The sequence below is a fragment of the Molothrus ater genome, chromosome 6 (assembly GCF_012460135.2).
Source record: "Molothrus ater isolate BHLD 08-10-18 breed brown headed cowbird chromosome 6, BPBGC_Mater_1.1, whole genome shotgun sequence".
Lineage (NCBI taxonomy): Eukaryota > Metazoa > Chordata > Aves > Passeriformes > Icteridae > Molothrus > Molothrus ater.
This window is the reverse complement of record NC_050483.2, coordinates 45,853,366-45,870,629: the sequence shown is the minus strand read 5'-3', so window position 1 is coordinate 45,870,629 and position 17,264 is coordinate 45,853,366. Positions and strand designations below refer to the sequence as shown.

The 17,264-nt window shown below is 41.2% G+C and overlaps 1 protein-coding gene across 1 annotated transcript; it reads right to left on the bottom strand.

The window, feature by feature from the left end:
- Window positions 1-368: 368 nt before the first annotated feature.
- On the bottom strand, window positions 369-11,945 carry CALM1 (calmodulin 1). Its single transcript, XM_036383754.2, has 6 exons — window positions 11,824-11,945; window positions 8,848-8,878; window positions 7,742-7,885; window positions 5,572-5,678; window positions 3,972-4,107; window positions 369-3,745 (listed from the first exon to the last, which is right to left on the bottom strand). Exons 1-6 carry the CDS (start codon window positions 11,824-11,826, stop codon window positions 3,717-3,719), a joined length of 450 nt encoding a protein of 149 aa, XP_036239647.1. The 5' UTR covers window positions 11,827-11,945; the 3' UTR covers window positions 369-3,716.
- Window positions 11,946-17,264: the final 5,319 nt, after the last annotated feature.

The following is a 17,264-nucleotide window of genomic DNA, read 5'->3' as shown; positions in this document are numbered from 1 at the left end:
GCATTCACATCGCACAGGTGCTGCACTCCAGGGCTCAGTACACAGCCCCAGCCCCTCCACGCTGCCCTGGGCAGGGCACAAGGGGCTGGCAGCCACAGCACTGGCCCCTGCCCACAGAGCAGCCCCACACCCTCTTGTGCATCCAAGGCATCAGTAAGGTACAGGGTCCTTTCTTAAACAGTTTTTAGAATGTCTGTGCCTCTGGAGCCGTGCCAGTGAGACAAATGGTTGGGGGTTAAGAATTTCTACATCAGTAACTCTCCCCACCCCTCACTCCAGCCCAACCCAGCAAACAGAACAAACGCCCCATACCTGGAGATGTTTCAATGCCTGAATTATTAATAAAATAAGCATGATAATGAATAATCTATGTTAAGCATTTTCTTACCCTTTATTTTTTCATTATGATCAGAAGAGGAATATGATTAACAGCAGTTTAAACTTTAGCAGTACATTTCAGTATTAAATATAAAACTACACTGCAAGTTGATGTGTTTTAAAAATGGTTATGTATACTCTAGCCTTAAATTTATGTATCAAATACAAGTAACTCAATTGTTTCTTGCCTTGACAATTAACATATCTAACAGGTTTCAACAAGCCAGACATCCATCTTTTCCATTAAAAAAAATAAGCAAGCACACCAACTCTTAATCATAGCAAGAGGGGTAAAGACTCAACACTTTCCTGAGTGTTGTGCAAATAATAACAGGTTCAAGAAGTCAGTTAAATAAATGTAATGATAAACCTAAAGCTAAGCTGGAGGACCTTTTGATTAACTTCATATTTCATATATTATTTGCATCAGTTGAGAGCAACATGAGTTACAGAACTTCCATGAAAACAAGCCACTTACAAGCAGGTGTTTAAGCTTGATCAGTTTATTAAAAGGATTATATGACACGGTTGCCTGCAATAGCAGGGGACTGGATCTGATGACCCAGGAAGTTCTTTCCAGTCCCATGTTTCTAAGCCATGCACCAAGTGTATCCAGCCCACACTTTCACATTTGGAAAAAGCCAAAGCCACACACACACACTCACAGGAAAAAAAAGTTTTAAAAAAATTAAAAAAGACCTTGATGACACCATTTCATTTTTCTAGTTATTCACTATGCAGAAGGGAACAGAGCTTAAGTCCTGTACAGAGGATACATTTACTCGAGGTTGATGTGGTACTGAAGTCAGTTAATAATTAGATACCTCCAGGCAGATTCAGTTACAGGGCATACCAACACTGCACACTGCCAGACAATTTCTAATCAAGCCAAGAACCTCTTGCAGGATGAGGTCTCTGCTAGCAAGCACAGAGCACACTGAGTAAGCTAAAAGCAGCTGTTCTTAGGTGAACTACCCTACCAACCATGAGTGAATGACAGATAGATGGTAAGAAGCATTAACCTACTAGACAAGATCTCTGCACACCCAGGCAGAAGTAATTAGTTCAGAGCTGCAACCATCCTTCCTACCTTGCCTGTCTCTTGAGTACGTTCTCTTTAGTAGCTGGTCTACAGAATCAGTGCAGCCATTCTCAAGCACTGCTAAAGTAGTAGTTTGCAGCTGCTATGCAAGAATCTACTTTCAAATGGTAGTCAGACATTCCCATCATTGAGGCCAGTTTGCTTGGACCGCATTCACAGCCACGGTATTAAGCCTTTGCAACAAATAGATACCTAAGCAATTGCCTACATTCAGCCCATCTAACTTTTAGGCACTTGGTTAAGGTGTCTGGGTCCCTTGTCACCCAGAACTCCGCCCACCCCCCAGGGGAAAAAATAAGAATTACTGAAGGCAGGCAGTCTCAATTGCCTTCCGGAGGTGTCTCTTGACCCCCCCACTGAGCAAATCAAGTTCTTAACACACGCACCTCAGTTAGACAGGATGAATGGAGACTTGTATCTCTTCCTAGAGATGGTATCAATATTCTCCAAAACGAAATGCAATCAAACAATTACAGTTTTCAACCCATTACATTTGGAAACAAAAACTTACAGTCAGTAATTATGCTGTAGTCCCTCCCTCCCAAGCATAAAAGCCTTCCACATGGAGGCTCTGCTTAAAAAAAATAAGAAAAAAGAAAGAGAAGAAGCATTCTTCTTTCAAACAAAGAAGAGTGCACACGGCTGCTTTGCCACTCATTCATGGGGAAGCTGAAGGATCAGAGAACACTTATTCAGAGAACTGGAATGACTAAGCACTGCTAGTGCATGCAAAGCAGAAGTAACAAGATCGTTTTTAAATTAACCCTAGTCCTCTTCTCCACCCCACAAAATTCATGCAAGTGTTTGAAAAGTCAAGACATAATAGCCCCAGTTTCCAAAAAGGCTTAATTTGGTTTTTTTAATATATACTGTAAAATGTCCTTTTGATTTCTTTCTGCGGGCAGATAAATGCATTTTTGGCATGTTTGAGAATCACAGATATCTATGAAGTCCATGCTGTTTAAATTCTCCCACTAGTTTTTATAACCTGTCAAAAAAACATAAGCAACCTATACATGTTTCCCCAGTATTGACATGCATGCTCAGAGCTCTCCACTGTAGTGAAATGAGGTGTTACTTCTGTGCTGATAGTTGACGAGTCAGCATTACACGACTTTGAGACCAACTAAATTAACATTGTCGTAATATGAAAGGCAAGCACAAGTTCATTTATTTATAGCAAAGGTCTTGGGTTACAGGAGGTCAGTTCTTGCCATCTTGAAAAGATAGGGGATAACTTATTGCATACATGTGCATTATAATTTAGCAGCAAGTCATTCATAGAAACACTTCCTTCCTACTGCTTTTTTGGTTTATTATCTCAATTATATATATATATTTTAACTTTACAAAGCATTTAACACCACCTTTAAGTTAATGGTCTTTTATTGGAAAAAAAAGACTAGCATTTACAACTTGGAATGGACATAAACTGTAATATCTTGAACAGCAATGTTGATAGTTGTGCTGAAGTCCACAGGCTACTCCGCCAGCTCCAAGTCATGGTACAGAAGGTTTTAAAAATATGAGAGTCCAAAGATGCTCCCTTGGTGAAGGTTTCTTTTAAAAATTTTGTGAACGGTAACAGCCTGACACCCGTTTCACTATAGTGCAATGCAGACAATGTTAAACCAGTATTTTAACACAGACATGCCATCCATAGTTAAGATCATCCTATTTTTGGAGCACACTGCTACGTACAGGAGAACCATTCAACCTTTAGGGCATTTTCTTTAAGTTTTGCATCCTTCAACCATTTTGCTGCATACCATCCTGAGGTATAAACCAATTTTAAAGTAAACCAGCTATGACAATTTATACTACAAATTGAATTAGAATCCACTATTGAACAAGAGAGTGGATCTTTTAGGTTTTTTTTTCCTTTTAATACACATGTCTGACTGTGCTCAATTGTCAAGCTGCATGCATGAAAAACTGGCCAGCCCAAACAGTGTAATAGTCATTAGCAAATGGAACTTTTGAGTTCACTAAGTGCTTCCTTTTTTTTTTATTTTCAAGGTAGTACAATTATTTATATTGTAAAACTGATGTTTAACTTTATCTTTTAGGGACAGGACCACCAACCATTACATGCAGTTTGTGGACAGAAGGTAATTTGACATTCAGTTTTGCTATACAGAAACAGAATGAATAAATGAACATTTTTTTTTGCAAGAGGTAAGTAAAAGATTCAATTTGATTCTTCTAGAGGAAAAAAGGTGTAAAGGAGGTCTCTTCACTTTGCAGTCATCATCTGTACGAATTCTGAAAAGATAAAAAGTCCATGTGATTTACCGTCTCCAGCGTACTTCAAATTAAGAGAGTCTAAAACACAGTTGGAATAAAAAAGCACCTTTCACTGCAGCTGTGGTTTTGTCCACAGTAGCAGACAAGCAAATAACTACTATCACAAGTATTAAAAATTAATGTCCTATGCAACAGGCTCTCCTCAGTCTGAATAATGGTTTTGAGTCAAGACAAGCATTTTTACCTTCATAGTTGACTTGCCCATCCCCATCAATGTCTGCTTCTCTGATCATTTCATCTACTTCTTCATCTGTTAGCTTTTCTCCTAAGTTTGTCATAACATGGCGTAGTTCTGCTGCACTGATATAGCCGTTGCCATCCTATGAGAAAAGAGTTGCACAAGACCATGAACAAACAATCCTGACAGTGACTAACGTGGAAACTACAGCTAGGTTTCCAGTAACTGCTTCTGAAGCAGCCCTACAGCACTTGGGACAGATGTACAGACCTGGCACACTGTACACACTGCAGCATGTATCAGTCCCACCGCCTTCTGAGGCATGCATGACACCATATCCTTCTATACAATTATTGTGCTGAAATAACAACTGCATGTGTGACTTGTAGTTGTGATAAGGTATTTTTAATGTTTTTAAAGAGCTTTCAAAAATAAACACAGAAACAAAACCAAAGAAGTTTTTGTTTAGCCTCTTTTTGGCCTTGCTTAGGCAGCAGAGATCCACTTCCCCACCAGCAAGAATGAAGTCAGCTTTCTCTTGTGTTAAAACTACCAGACTGCAGCTGACTATGTTAGGCTTCTCGGATGAGATGATAAAAAACAGATCAAAGAAAGCATTTAAATTCTACTCATAAGGTGCTTTGAGAAGTTTTATGGCAAAATTAAAAAGAGAAGAGAAATTCTAGAGTCTAGAAACACTTCTAGGCCAATGTCCCCATTTGTAACATCCAAACCTGAAGCTCACTCTGAGCAACTTCAGAAATTCCATACACTGGAAGAATACACTATCTTAGAGCAGGATATGGCTATCACCAATAGATAACCTACCTCAGTGGCTTTAACACTAATCTTGTCTGCAGAAATACTCCCATGTTTTCAGCACAGTACTAGAGACTGACACTTTTTTTCTAGAAAAAGTAGTAGTAAAGTTTTCTTCCACACATGCACTTGCATTAGCTTTACAGCTGCACCAGCCACTACTTCACACAATTCTTGTATAACATCTGTCATGTTCAAACAACCCAAAGAGGAGAACCTCTGTTCTAGAAAACTGATATATGCCCAGGTATTCTTAAACAAGGTCAAGGGGGCTGAACTCTTAACTTTTCATGAAAGCAACCTCAAATTTCACATTCTGAAAAGAGAACATGAAATACTTCATGTCCCTCCAAATACTGATGACATCATCTTGGCCTCAAAATCTTCCATAGGGTAGTATAAAACCATGTGCATCCATGCAAATGTTTCCCCATTCCCCCCAAAGTCAAAAGGTAGAGAAAAATCTCCCTCCTCTACCCACACGTCTCAGAAAACCCCCACCCTGCCACCCTCCCCAAGCATTAAGGTCTGCTAATCTCCGTTTCTAAGGAAAGGCCAGAAAGTTTTCCTCATGGATGAGCCTAAAGCTTCGACCTTGCTGTACAAAGCAAGTAGAACCAGGCTGCAACAGTTCTGGTTCTATATTCAGAACAATCTCTGTTATGTTTCCAATTCCTCTGTTTCTACTAGAGGACTCTTTCTCCTTCTAGACAAGAAGAGAGAAAACACTAAGGAAAATACAGACATCATTGTTGCTTTAGAAGAGTAGCTGTACTTTCAGTAATACCTTGTCAAAGACTCGGAATGCCTCACGGATTTCTTCCTCGCTGTCTGTGTCCTTCATTTTTCTCGCCATCATGGTTAAAAATTCAGGGAAGTCGATAGTGCCATTGCCTTAATAAAAAAAAAAACTTCCAAAAATTAAACTTCCAAGCTTTTCTTCACAAAAAAACAAACAAATATTTGGCATTTGACTTAGCCAGGGACAAGATTGCCAGATGCTCTGCTAACAGTCCTTATAGACAAACTGATTCCTCTCTCTATATTGCTACCACTGCCTTTTTGCTATTATAACATGCAGCGGCCACTCTGCTCCAGCACAATATCAACTGCTGCCTTCTTTCAAGGACAAGCCACACCATTTGCCACCAAAGCCCAAAGTAAAATGCCAGTTTGATGCATCAAGGTTAACCAATAACAAGACTTATTTTTACTTCAAATAACTCCCACAAAATCAACCTTTTAATTTTTTTATAATCTCTCAATTGTTGTATCTTCCAGGAAGAATACATATTAAGCTGCCATTGCAATCCAAGGTTATCTAATATTTGGGAACATCACTCATAACTGAACTGTAAATACTTTTTTCTTTCTAAAAATCAACTACCTTATCAACCAAAGTTGCACAGAACAAAAGTAACAAACCATTTTAATGGGCAACAAGGACCTGCAAAGTCCAGTGACATGAGAAAAGCTGACATTATTTGTTATTACTGATAAGCTTAGCTGTAGGTGTTCTTACAGATATTTTACTGCAAAACTGAAAATCCTTGCTGACATCCAGGCCTCACCCTGAGATTAAGCTCTCATTCAAAGCAAAGATTTAAATTTCAGGCTGTTTAAAGCTAGGGAAAAAGTGGTGTGGTGAAGAAACTAGATTTGTATAGTCAGGATTCAGCCCTATATGCCAAAAAGGCATATTAAGTAGTTCACAAAACCACATTAAACAGTTCACTGTTCAACTAAGATCTACCCATTGATTTAAAGAAGCATACAAATTCATTGTGCAATTAATGAAGTTTAAGAAAATCCTTGCATCCTAGGGATTCCAGCCTGAGACACACACAGCTATTTATCATCATGGCCAGCTTTATGCACCAGTAAAATATGAACACAGGTCTCACACTCAGTTTTGAAAACAACCTCAATGAACATGCAGAAGAGTAGCAAAGCATTCTGCTGTAACCCAAATTTAAACAGTTGGGCAGGCAGACTTATCTGAAGTCCTCAGTATCCTTCTGTTTTAAATCCACCAGAGCAGCATTTGGTCTGCAGCCTAAAGAAGCTACACAAACTCTACACACCACTGCAGACTTATCACTTATCAGCTTCTGCAAAAACCTAGCTGTTAAAGTCAACTTACACTTTTTTTAAGAAAGTAGTTTACTTATATGGCCTGATAATCCTGTAATTTATACTCTTGCCAATATACTTTCACTCTTCTTTTACAAAATGGTTAGAGAAAAGTCACTATCACAACCAACACACAAGACTAGAGGCTTGACATCCTTGAGCAGGGGAAATATTCCTTTTTAAAACTGTTAGCCTAGGTGAAGTTCATAAACACAACATGTGTTTCAATATGGGCTCTCTTGTGTTCCTTTAAAATAATTCTGTTGTTATTTTTTTATTCTTTATTAACCTCTTTTTTATTATTTATTAACCTAATTATGTTATTATTATACTATCCCTTGATATGGGAAGGGTTTTCTGCCTTTACCTCCAATAGCCCCTCTCTATCTATTAGGGATTTAATACATTAGAGTATACACTCCTCCTGCTCTGCTGAACTTCCATTGAAAACACTATTCCACTTCTAACACATTTTTGCCTTAGCCAAAATCACAGACATTGGTAAAACTATGGGCTGACAAAACATACAGAAAAGCTGGATGGAAAGACAGGTTAATGGCAGGTCAGGGCAAGCCAGAGAGCAATAGGAAGCCTGTGACCCATAAAATATTAAAGACAAACAGCATAACTTTGTCTCTGCCCATTGCCTGTTTTTAGTCTCATGAATATTGCTAGCATCTGTGACATCCTTCTGAGTTTAGAGTCTATGCAGCATTTTGAACCTGCCGTAAGAGCTCTATGTCATAGTCTTGCCAATGCAGTTTAAGCCCAGGTGTGGATGTCATACACATTAGAGATGATCACAGCACCTTCCCAACACTTACCATCAGCATCTACCTCGTTGATCATATCCTGCAATTCTGCTTCTGTTGGATTTTGACCCAGTGACCTCATGACAGTTCCCAGTTCTTTTGTTGTGATAGTACCATCACCATCTTTGTCAAATAGGGAAAAGGCTTCCTTGAATTCTAGAGGCAGAAACAGTCCCAGTGTTTAGAGACATCACCAGCATGAGAAAAACCACAGACTAAAAACGCACTCTACTGACAAAGCCTGGCACAATTCTAAGAAACATTTTCTCTTTCTATCTAACTGTCCTTGTATTGAGAGAATTAACACTCTCAAATACAAATAAAAAATTACTTACAATACCAACACATAATTTTGACAATAAATTCAAACTTATTTCATGTGGCTATTTATCTGCATTTACAACTCTGTAATTCATTTCCATGCATCTGCATCTTGCCTGAGGCACAGTTGCTCCACAAACAGTAGCTGTCTGAAATAAGGAAAAGGAGCCACTGGGTTCCCTTAACAATTAACAGACTTAGAGGAACAAAAGCATTGTCATTTACCACTTATTTTCAAGTCAGCAGACAATAACAATTAGTGTCAGCCACAAATGGGGGACTGGTCTCCAGAAGGTCAAATAATGCTCCTCTCCTGACCAGCCTGAATTACAGGCAGTTTATTAAAAGATTTAGTTAAAAGACACTGGCGTGTAACAATGTGCAATAAACCAATCTGAGGTTTATTTGTTGCCATTTCATTTGTAGTTGATCTTCACTCTATTAAAGAGTACCTAGGTCTCCTTTGGCTCTAAGTAGTTCATTTGAGTCTAGCAATTATTTCTGTTTGCCAGAAATCTAGAAGAACTTGGCTCAAGTCTGAACATCTAAAAAAAAAATCATTATCTGTAGTCCAAGGAATAAGAAGTCTAAATTAAGAGGCAATGAACCAGTAATCTTCCAGAATATTTTTGTCTGTTTTTTTTTTAGTTTGGGATTTTTTTTAAGCGAGTGCTTTTCAAAAGTGGTAGTACAGATTTAAAATTGTCAAAGATGTTTTTTTCCACTACGCTTGAGATAATATATTTTCTTTTAGTCACAAGAGCTAGCAAAAAAAAAATTATCATCAAAACACTTACCAGCAATCTGTTCTTCAGTCAGCTGATCAGCCTACACGAAGAATAGAACATTTTAGAATACTGTTTACCGCTAGCTCTGTCAAGCCATGAGGCACTTCCTTTCAATTTCAGAAGTGATTTATCATTACTTTCATGAAGTCACTTTCAAACCCTGGAATTCTGTCCCTGCAAGGAGACTGCACTCACCTACACCATGCAGCTGCTTCCAAAAGCATATAGGCTAACTTGGTTTGAAACTGCATATGAAGAAGCTAACGCCATCCTGCAACTTGGTGAATAAGATTGGGTCCAGTGAAGGACACAGGGCAGGCTCCTTGCAATTGGTCAGAGAGGCACAAAATCCCCAATGCCTCGTGTTTGGGGTTTCACAGCACATGCCATTCCCAGCAGGGCAGCGTGGGGGGACCGCACACGCGGGGGCTGACGCGTCGCCCACGGCTCCAGCCCTGCCCTCCCCACCTCACTGCAGCAGCCTCCAGCCCTCTGCCAGCCCCACAGGAGGGGCTCTGCTGCAATATTACAAATTACATCTCAGTGTTGTAGAGATTTTCGCCACCTCTGACAAAGAAAATTAGCTTTCATGCATCATATTATTTTTCCATTCAGCCAAGCAGTTTAAGGTGCCTCATCCTGACATACAGGTTGTTCTATATATAATTTTAAGTGGCAAGATTTAAAATGCCTGTTTATGACCTCCTGTACATCAAGGGGCACTGCTGCATACAAAGGTATACAGCTCAGTGGGCAATCAAAAGGGCTTTCTAGAGCTTGACTATGATAGCCACATCCTTCCAGAAACCTCTCCCTATGTATGGATAGAGCATCACAAAAAGCTCCAGTTTGGACTCAAAGGAGCTAACTAGTTCTTTATGGAAAAATATGCCTTTTCCTAGTAAAGAAAAAGAAAAAAAAAGAGAATTTTACATGCCTAATCATAGATACTAAAGAATACCAGGTAGTAACTTGTTTTAAACACATTTTACTGGACTGTTTTTACAAATAGAACAGAGAATTTTGTAGGTCAGTGAAGGTAGGCATACCCTTCTTGTCCTAAAACATTAAGTATAAAAACCATCTAACTGCAGCAAAGAGCAACAAATACAATGGAGAATTAATCAGCAATGCAATGTTAAGGAAAAGGATAGGGTTGAAAATCTCTATATGTTAAGGAAAATACACAGATGTCATCTGTAATTAAGTAGGGGGTTTCTTTTAAAGGTCTGTATGTAATGATTAAACAATTCCCCGCATGCAGTGTGTTGGGGGAAGGAAAAAAGGGTCTAATAGCTAAAGACAGTCTTCTTTAATAACTGTCAAAAAAGCTTGTGCTCAAAATCCTGCTCGACTTCCTGCACACTTTGTGATTTTCCAGAAAATACGAGGTTTCACTTAAAGATTATCTAAGGAATTTACATAACAGACTCACTGCCCTGCAGAACAGGAAACAGAGCCACACCTTGGCAAAAAACCTCCAGCCCACAGCACCAGTTCATTGCCCATTAATCAGAGCTCGCTGAACGTTTCTAAAATCATATTTCAAGTGGGAAAAAAAAAAAAAAGAACAAAAAACCCCCGCAAAACAAAACCCCAAAACCTTCGCACACCCGCTGATGCCCGAGGACACAGCCCAACCCTACATTGCCGAGGGGTTCACCTTCCCGAGCAACAGGCACAGCCACTAACTATACCCTTACCACAGCTACAGGACAAAGGTACCCAGCCAGGGCTGGAGCCATCACCCCACCCAGCCAAGTCATCAAATCCTGTCCTGGTGATGTCAGCCTTCTCCTACGGGAAGGGGAGATACAGACACAGGGTCGAGAACACCCACATTGCCAAAAAGCGATTAGAGGTCAGTCTGCAACTGTTTCTCCGCTCTCGTAGGAAGCGAAAAACCGCCGGGAAAATCCCAGCCCTTCCTCTTGCTCTCTTTTGCGAGCAGCCGGCAGATGATGGGATGCGTTCCGGCGGGCATCGCCCGGCCGGCGGGGCGGGAGGCTCGCAGCCCGCCGGCGCAACAGGCGCCCTTCCCGGCCAGCAGCCACCCACTGCTGCAGTGCGTCCCCGTTTCCCCTCCCTCCCTCTCCAGCCGGCAGCCACACCACGTCCTCATCATTCAACCGCGAGGGCGCCCGGGCTCCGCGGCCAGCTTTCCCTCCCCATCGCTTCCCTCCAGCGGGCGGCTGGGGCAGGAGCTCTTCCCCCGCAGCCCCTGGGGAGAGGGGAGGCTGCGCCCCTCCCGCCCCGAGCCCCCTATGCAGGAGCTGGGCCGCTTCCAAGCGAGCAACTCGCACAGCGCCCCGGTCCCCGCGGCCGGGGGGTGCGCGGGGGCCGGGAGGAAGAGGAGGAGACATGATGTAATGCAGACAGCGATGGGCTTCGCCGCCGCGGCTGCGTTTTTTTGGGGGGGGACTGGGGAGGACGGCGGGGGCGCAGTAGCTGCAGCGCGGTGCCCTCCCCCGGCCGCCCCCCCGCTCCCTGCGCAGTGCAGCTGGTGCCGGAGCAGAGCGGGATCCTCGTCCGCAAACCCGCGCCCCGCCCCGCAGCGCGCCCTGCCCGGTGCTGGGGCCACGGCCCCGGGGAGACGCGCCCGGCCCTTTCCGCAGGGGAGAGAAGGCGAGGCGGGGCGGGAGGGCGCGGGGCCGGGGCGCCCACACGGCAGGCCCGGGGAAAGGGGAAGGAAGCGGCGGAAGAGGAAGGGCCGCAGCTCCGCAGCGATCCCGCGCAAGGCGGCGGGGGGTAGGGAGAGGAAGAGTCCGCAGCCACCAACCCGCTCACCCCGCGGAGAGCCGGGCGGGAAGGGCCCCCGCGAGGCTCCCCCCACCCCCGCTCCTCCCTGGGGACAGCCCAGCTCCACCAACCCGACCGACCCCAGCGCCGCAGCGAGCGCACTGCGCACCAGCCCCCACCCCAGCCCGGGCAGCCCGTGCCGCACCCGGCCGGTCGAGCGAGCGAACAAACGAACGAGCCCCCTACCATGGCGCGGCGGCGGGCCCGGCGGCGGCTGCACGAACTGCGCGACCACGAGCGGCGGCGGCTGCTGCCTCCTCCCGGCGCGGCTCACAGAGTGCTGGGGCTGTGAGCCTGCGCCGCCCCCTATATACGTGGGGCTGTATCCCTCCGCCGGAGCGGGGCCCTTTTCCCTCCTCCCGGCGCGCTATGTGCGAGGTGACTGCGGCGGGCGGCCCTGCCCCCTCGGCGGCCCGGCCCCTCCCCTCCCCCGGCGGGGCCGCTCCCGCAGCCCGCGGCCGAGCGCCCCCAGAGGGACGAGGGCAGCCCGGTGCCGGCGGTGGCTCTCCTGTGCCGAGCGCTGGAGCTGGCGCTGCCCGCGGGGAGCTGCCTCGCTGCCGGGTCCCCGCCGGCTCCCCGCCGCTCTCCGGGCTGGAACCCCCGGAGCGGGGGCATCTCGGCCAAGCTGGTGCTTTTTTTATTTTCTAGACAGCATCCCCGCCGGCGGGGCGGGCCTGCGCTCCCCCGAGGAGCCCCGAGCGGCACCTGGGAGAGGATGATGGCGCGGGGACGGGGAAAACGTTAATAAAGGACTTTTTTCCATGACAAGGCGTGTGTGACAGCGACTGTAAAACTATAATGTTGAAGCGAGCACAGCTGCCTTTTTATTGATCATAGGGCTTTTGTCAAGCGCCAAAATCCAGGCGACGACGAAATTTAATCCAGAATCGGATGGTCTACAACTGAGGTGTCGCTTCAGCCTCTTCAGAAGCCTGCAAATGAGAGGCAGCAAAAGCATGTCCTGATGTCCAAGTGTTTTCTTCATTTCTTCCCTGTCAGCTATGAGGATTTTGTCCACACTGTTAATAACCCCCCAAAAATATTGTAGTATTCACACTGTACCTCCTTTAATAGGCATGGAAGCACAAACATGGACCCACTTTGGAATCTAGGATTTTGGTTCCATTCATGAGAGGTTCCCTTGATTTTGAAATTCGCTTTAGTTCGAGATATTTTTATTTGAAGGTTTTAGTTTGGGCCTCTCTCTGGACTGGAAGGCTTGCAACATTTCCAGTGTGGTCATAATTCTGATGAATCTGCCTGCAGTATAGCAAATCTTTTGAAATTCATTTGTCTATTTACGATTTTGAAAAATCGTGCATACTTTCAGTGTTTGGAATAAAGACAAAATCAGTTTGGTTCTGTATAACAGTTTCAATAGCTCTGCCACTGAAGTTAAAATTTATTTGCTTGCCTTTCTGGAACATAGAGATAGGGTGGCAAGCACAACAGTTACCTGTGTGCAATGTAGAGGGATTTCTCAGCAAACAAAATAGCACATTTAATGTGTCAAGTTTGGTTCCCAAACTATTCTAATATTTGTATAGCAACTACTGTATGAAATGGTGTCAGCAAACCAATTTGCAGCTGGCTAGTCTGGAAATGGTAGGTTAATAGACAGTTTCCATTTTAGATGTGGAATGCCCATCCTCCTATTTTTTGATATGCCTTCTTTTTTTTTTTTAACTACCAAACAGTGATGCTGATTTTTTTCCCCCCTGTGGAAGAACACGCAAATAATTGATCCTTCATTTTCAAACCAGACCAGCAATTTTAGCTCTTACTTTCCTAGCTTAGTACCTTTCTGGAAAGCATGGCAAAATGTTTGATTGGTGTAAGCTACAAGAGTGTTTGCTTGGATAAGTGAATCTTGGAACTCTCTGAGACTCACAGGGACATGTGAAGAACAATGTTCATGTACAAATTGTTCAGCTTATTGTGCTGGTCATACACAAGTGAAGATCTCATTGTTAAAACACTGAAATTCTACATAAATATTGGGCTAATAAATTTGTACAATTATTTTGCAAAGAAAATGTATTATCAGAAGAATAATTTTTCCAACATTTAAATGTGACAGTTTAGAATGTGGGTGCTTTATTTCAATCCCCTTAAAGTTAATTTTAAGCACATGTAATATGTTCTTCCATTGATCCAAATCTTCACTAGTTAAAAAGTGAAGGGATTAGACTTATCTCTTGAGGAGAGACTATAAGACAAGTAATTAAAATTTATGTAGATTCTCTTACCAACTATCAGCATTACAGCGTTTGGACAGACGTGATGAAACTTGGAAATGTGAAGTAGAAAGCCACTCAGTAACATTCAATGAATGTTGCCAAAGATTAACAGGGCCTTTGAGTAGAAGGATTGCTGTGCATTTATTCCTATTACTTTTTTTATCTTTAACCTTTTGTGTCTACTTTTCCTAACTCTTGACGGATCATGTTAATAATTCATTTATATTTAAAATGAAATTTTGAAATCAAGTTACTTTTAAAGTAGTTTAGAATATAGTTATCTTGCTTTATTAAAAAAAAATCAGGATGATCAAGTAAGGTGCCACAGTTGAGTTCTGCAGTAGTTTCTATTTAAATTGCATCATTCTGTGTTTGAAAATATTTCACAGCTCATGTTCCAAAATATCATTCTGACTAAGGGGATCTTTTTTCCTAATTTGACATATGGCAAAGATAAATGTAAACAAAACAGAATACTAATCTTCTGCTGCTTATTTAATGCAAATAAAAAATCATCTAAATTGGCATCTCCCTGATCCTTGTAAATTTGCTTTCACTCAATTGTACAGCCAGACCTTGATCAGTATTCTTTGTTCTCTTAAAATTTACATTCAGTTGTGGGCAGGCAAGAAATGCCCCTGTCATTCCAATGACATACAATGTCAAATGATTTGCCAGGATCTTCTACAGCCTCATTCAAAATCTCCTGAATCTCAGTGGGAGCTGGACTGGGCCATGGAATTACTCAGTGTTTGTGCCTGACACCAGAGAACTTGGCCATCCCATTGCCATAGAGCTTTTCTATGAACAGAGGGCTATGTAGTAGCTATTAAGATGAATTTTGACTGGATAAATTTACGTTGTTCTAAATGTTCTAATGTTCTAAATTCCTTTACTCTCTAAGCATGCTCTTGTTGACTTGTGTTTGAACTGTAATAGTAAGAAGATATTATTTCATAAATTTATTTATAAAATAAAGAAAATGTTTACAATGGAAGACTTGCAACCATTCTACCTAGTATTGCATTCCTAAATTTTGCCTTGCTGTGGTAAGATTACAGTCTTACAGCTGGTCTTTGTTTCAGCAGACACTTCACATGTCCATTCCTTGGGAGCAGCCTAAGGTAAAAGAGGAATTCTGTTGAGAACCTGGCAAAATAATAAACCTTACTAGTTACATACAAGGTGTGCTTTTCAGCTTTAGCTGTTTGTTAACGTGAGCACTGAGGAACATGGCCTCCCATGTATCAACTGTTTTCTTATATTATATATATGTAAGTTTAAAAAACCCCCAAAAATAAATTAAAACATTTCACAGACGTCTGTCATGAGAGAACGGATGTGAGGACAGATGCACAGAAGTTTGTCATATCATTAATGCACAGCTGGGAAACTGATATTATGGCAATAAGCATAGATAACCAGTTTATAATAGGTTAGAAGTACAAGAAGCCAAAATCAAGTATATATGTGCATGCAACATCTGTGCAACTGGAAAAAATTAATGATTAGTTTTCATGGGTATAATATTGCCAGTTATATGTGTGAGCTCCCCAAACTAGATTTATTGTACTATTTTTCAAGCCAACTGGAATCCTCTTGGTATATCGATTTTTCACACTGTCTACAAAATTCTCTTCATATAGGCAATGTTTTTTGGGGAGACCATTTTCCACAAAAATTACTGATTCTAAATGCCATTGGCAGCTGTGAAAGCCTAAGCGAGTATCTTTATAAACTATAAATATCACTAAGATTGCAAATAAGTGGGTGGAACTCCATTGAAATAAAAAGCTAGAACATAATTTATTTTTACAAAAGGTGAAAATAAAAGTTGCTTTCATGTTAACATTTTAAAGTTGCAGACCTTGGAGCATTTTTAAATGGGTACATACACATTCCTGTAGGTAACTGTTTCTTTTCTGAGAGAGGTTTTAAAAAAACAAAACAAATTCATCAATTTTTTATATGTTTGTGATTTAATTTACATTTGCCTAATTCCCACAGGTGTATATCAATAATCACATACAATTATGGATTTTCACTGAGCATTCAGTGTTCAAAGGCCATCTATGTAATTGAATAATCAGTGATTGCTGCCTATGTTGAGTGCATATTGTCTTGTAAAGTTTTAGATGTTTATATGAAACTAATTTAACTATTAGTTAGAACTAAATTATTTGCACATGGTAATTAAATTAGTGAGTTCTTTTTCATGTACCTATGTAAAATGGCATCCTTGAGACCCAATAACTTGAAAAGTTTCATGTTTTAAACTTAGCATAGTTTGAGTTGGGAACCTTCAAGATCCTGTCTTAAAAATACTTGTAAATATGGGAATTACAAACTTGCATCCACATATAATCTCACACGTATATCTTGCAGATTAAACATCGTAAAACAATTATTTTAAACCAAAGGTTTCCCTACTTTTTTTTTAAACATTTGCAATGTAAAATAAATGAAAAAAACCCAAAACTTTTCCACACAGTCTTAAAACCCCCAATCTTTCTTCGTAGTCCTATGAAGAGTTCTCTAGAGACACTGGAATATGTGAAAACAGGATTTTCCTTCTCAGTTTTTGCAATTGCCACTTTCATAGAAAGGTAAACATTGGATGATTCATGATGTAAACAATTCACTCGCTCCATTTCTCTGTTTTGTTACCATTAGTGTTTTTTACAGATAAGAGCTGAATTGCATCCACTATTTTTCAAGAATAAAATGCAGAAGAGGAAAGGATATTTATGTATTGTGTGTTTGCTAAGTATTACATATTTTTACATAACGTTGTCAAGCATACCTAGATCTTGATTTTCCACTGATAAATACATATTCAAGAACTATATTCCCTAATGATGAATCCAGGTAATACATCTGTCAAAGGAAAGTAATATATTTTTACCATAAAATACATTAAAAAATATTCTGTATAGAACAATACTTAAAGGAATGGTTAGTCTAATGATAGATAAAACTCATTTCTAATTTCAATAGATGGGTTCCTCAAATTTTTAAGTGATATAATGTAACAAACAAGTAATTTTTGGTCAGATTCACCTTATTAGGAATGTCTTGAGTTTGCATTTTATTTCTTAGGAAAATGCTGGAAAAATTAGTGGGCCAAACACTAGTTTACTTTATATATACTACATACTCCATATATTAAATTTCTGCATTAGAATTGATAAAAGCTGAATAGCTGTTGCCATTAGCTACATTTTGAACTAATATATAGCTTATAATGGTACAATAAACAATGGTACACAAATATCCTTCAGAATTTAAGTGCTGAAGAAAGGCTGGAAACTATTTTGTTCATCCCCAGTAATGCTGTTCCTCATGTCAGTTTGTCCTGCTTAACATAGGAAAAAAATCTTCACAGAT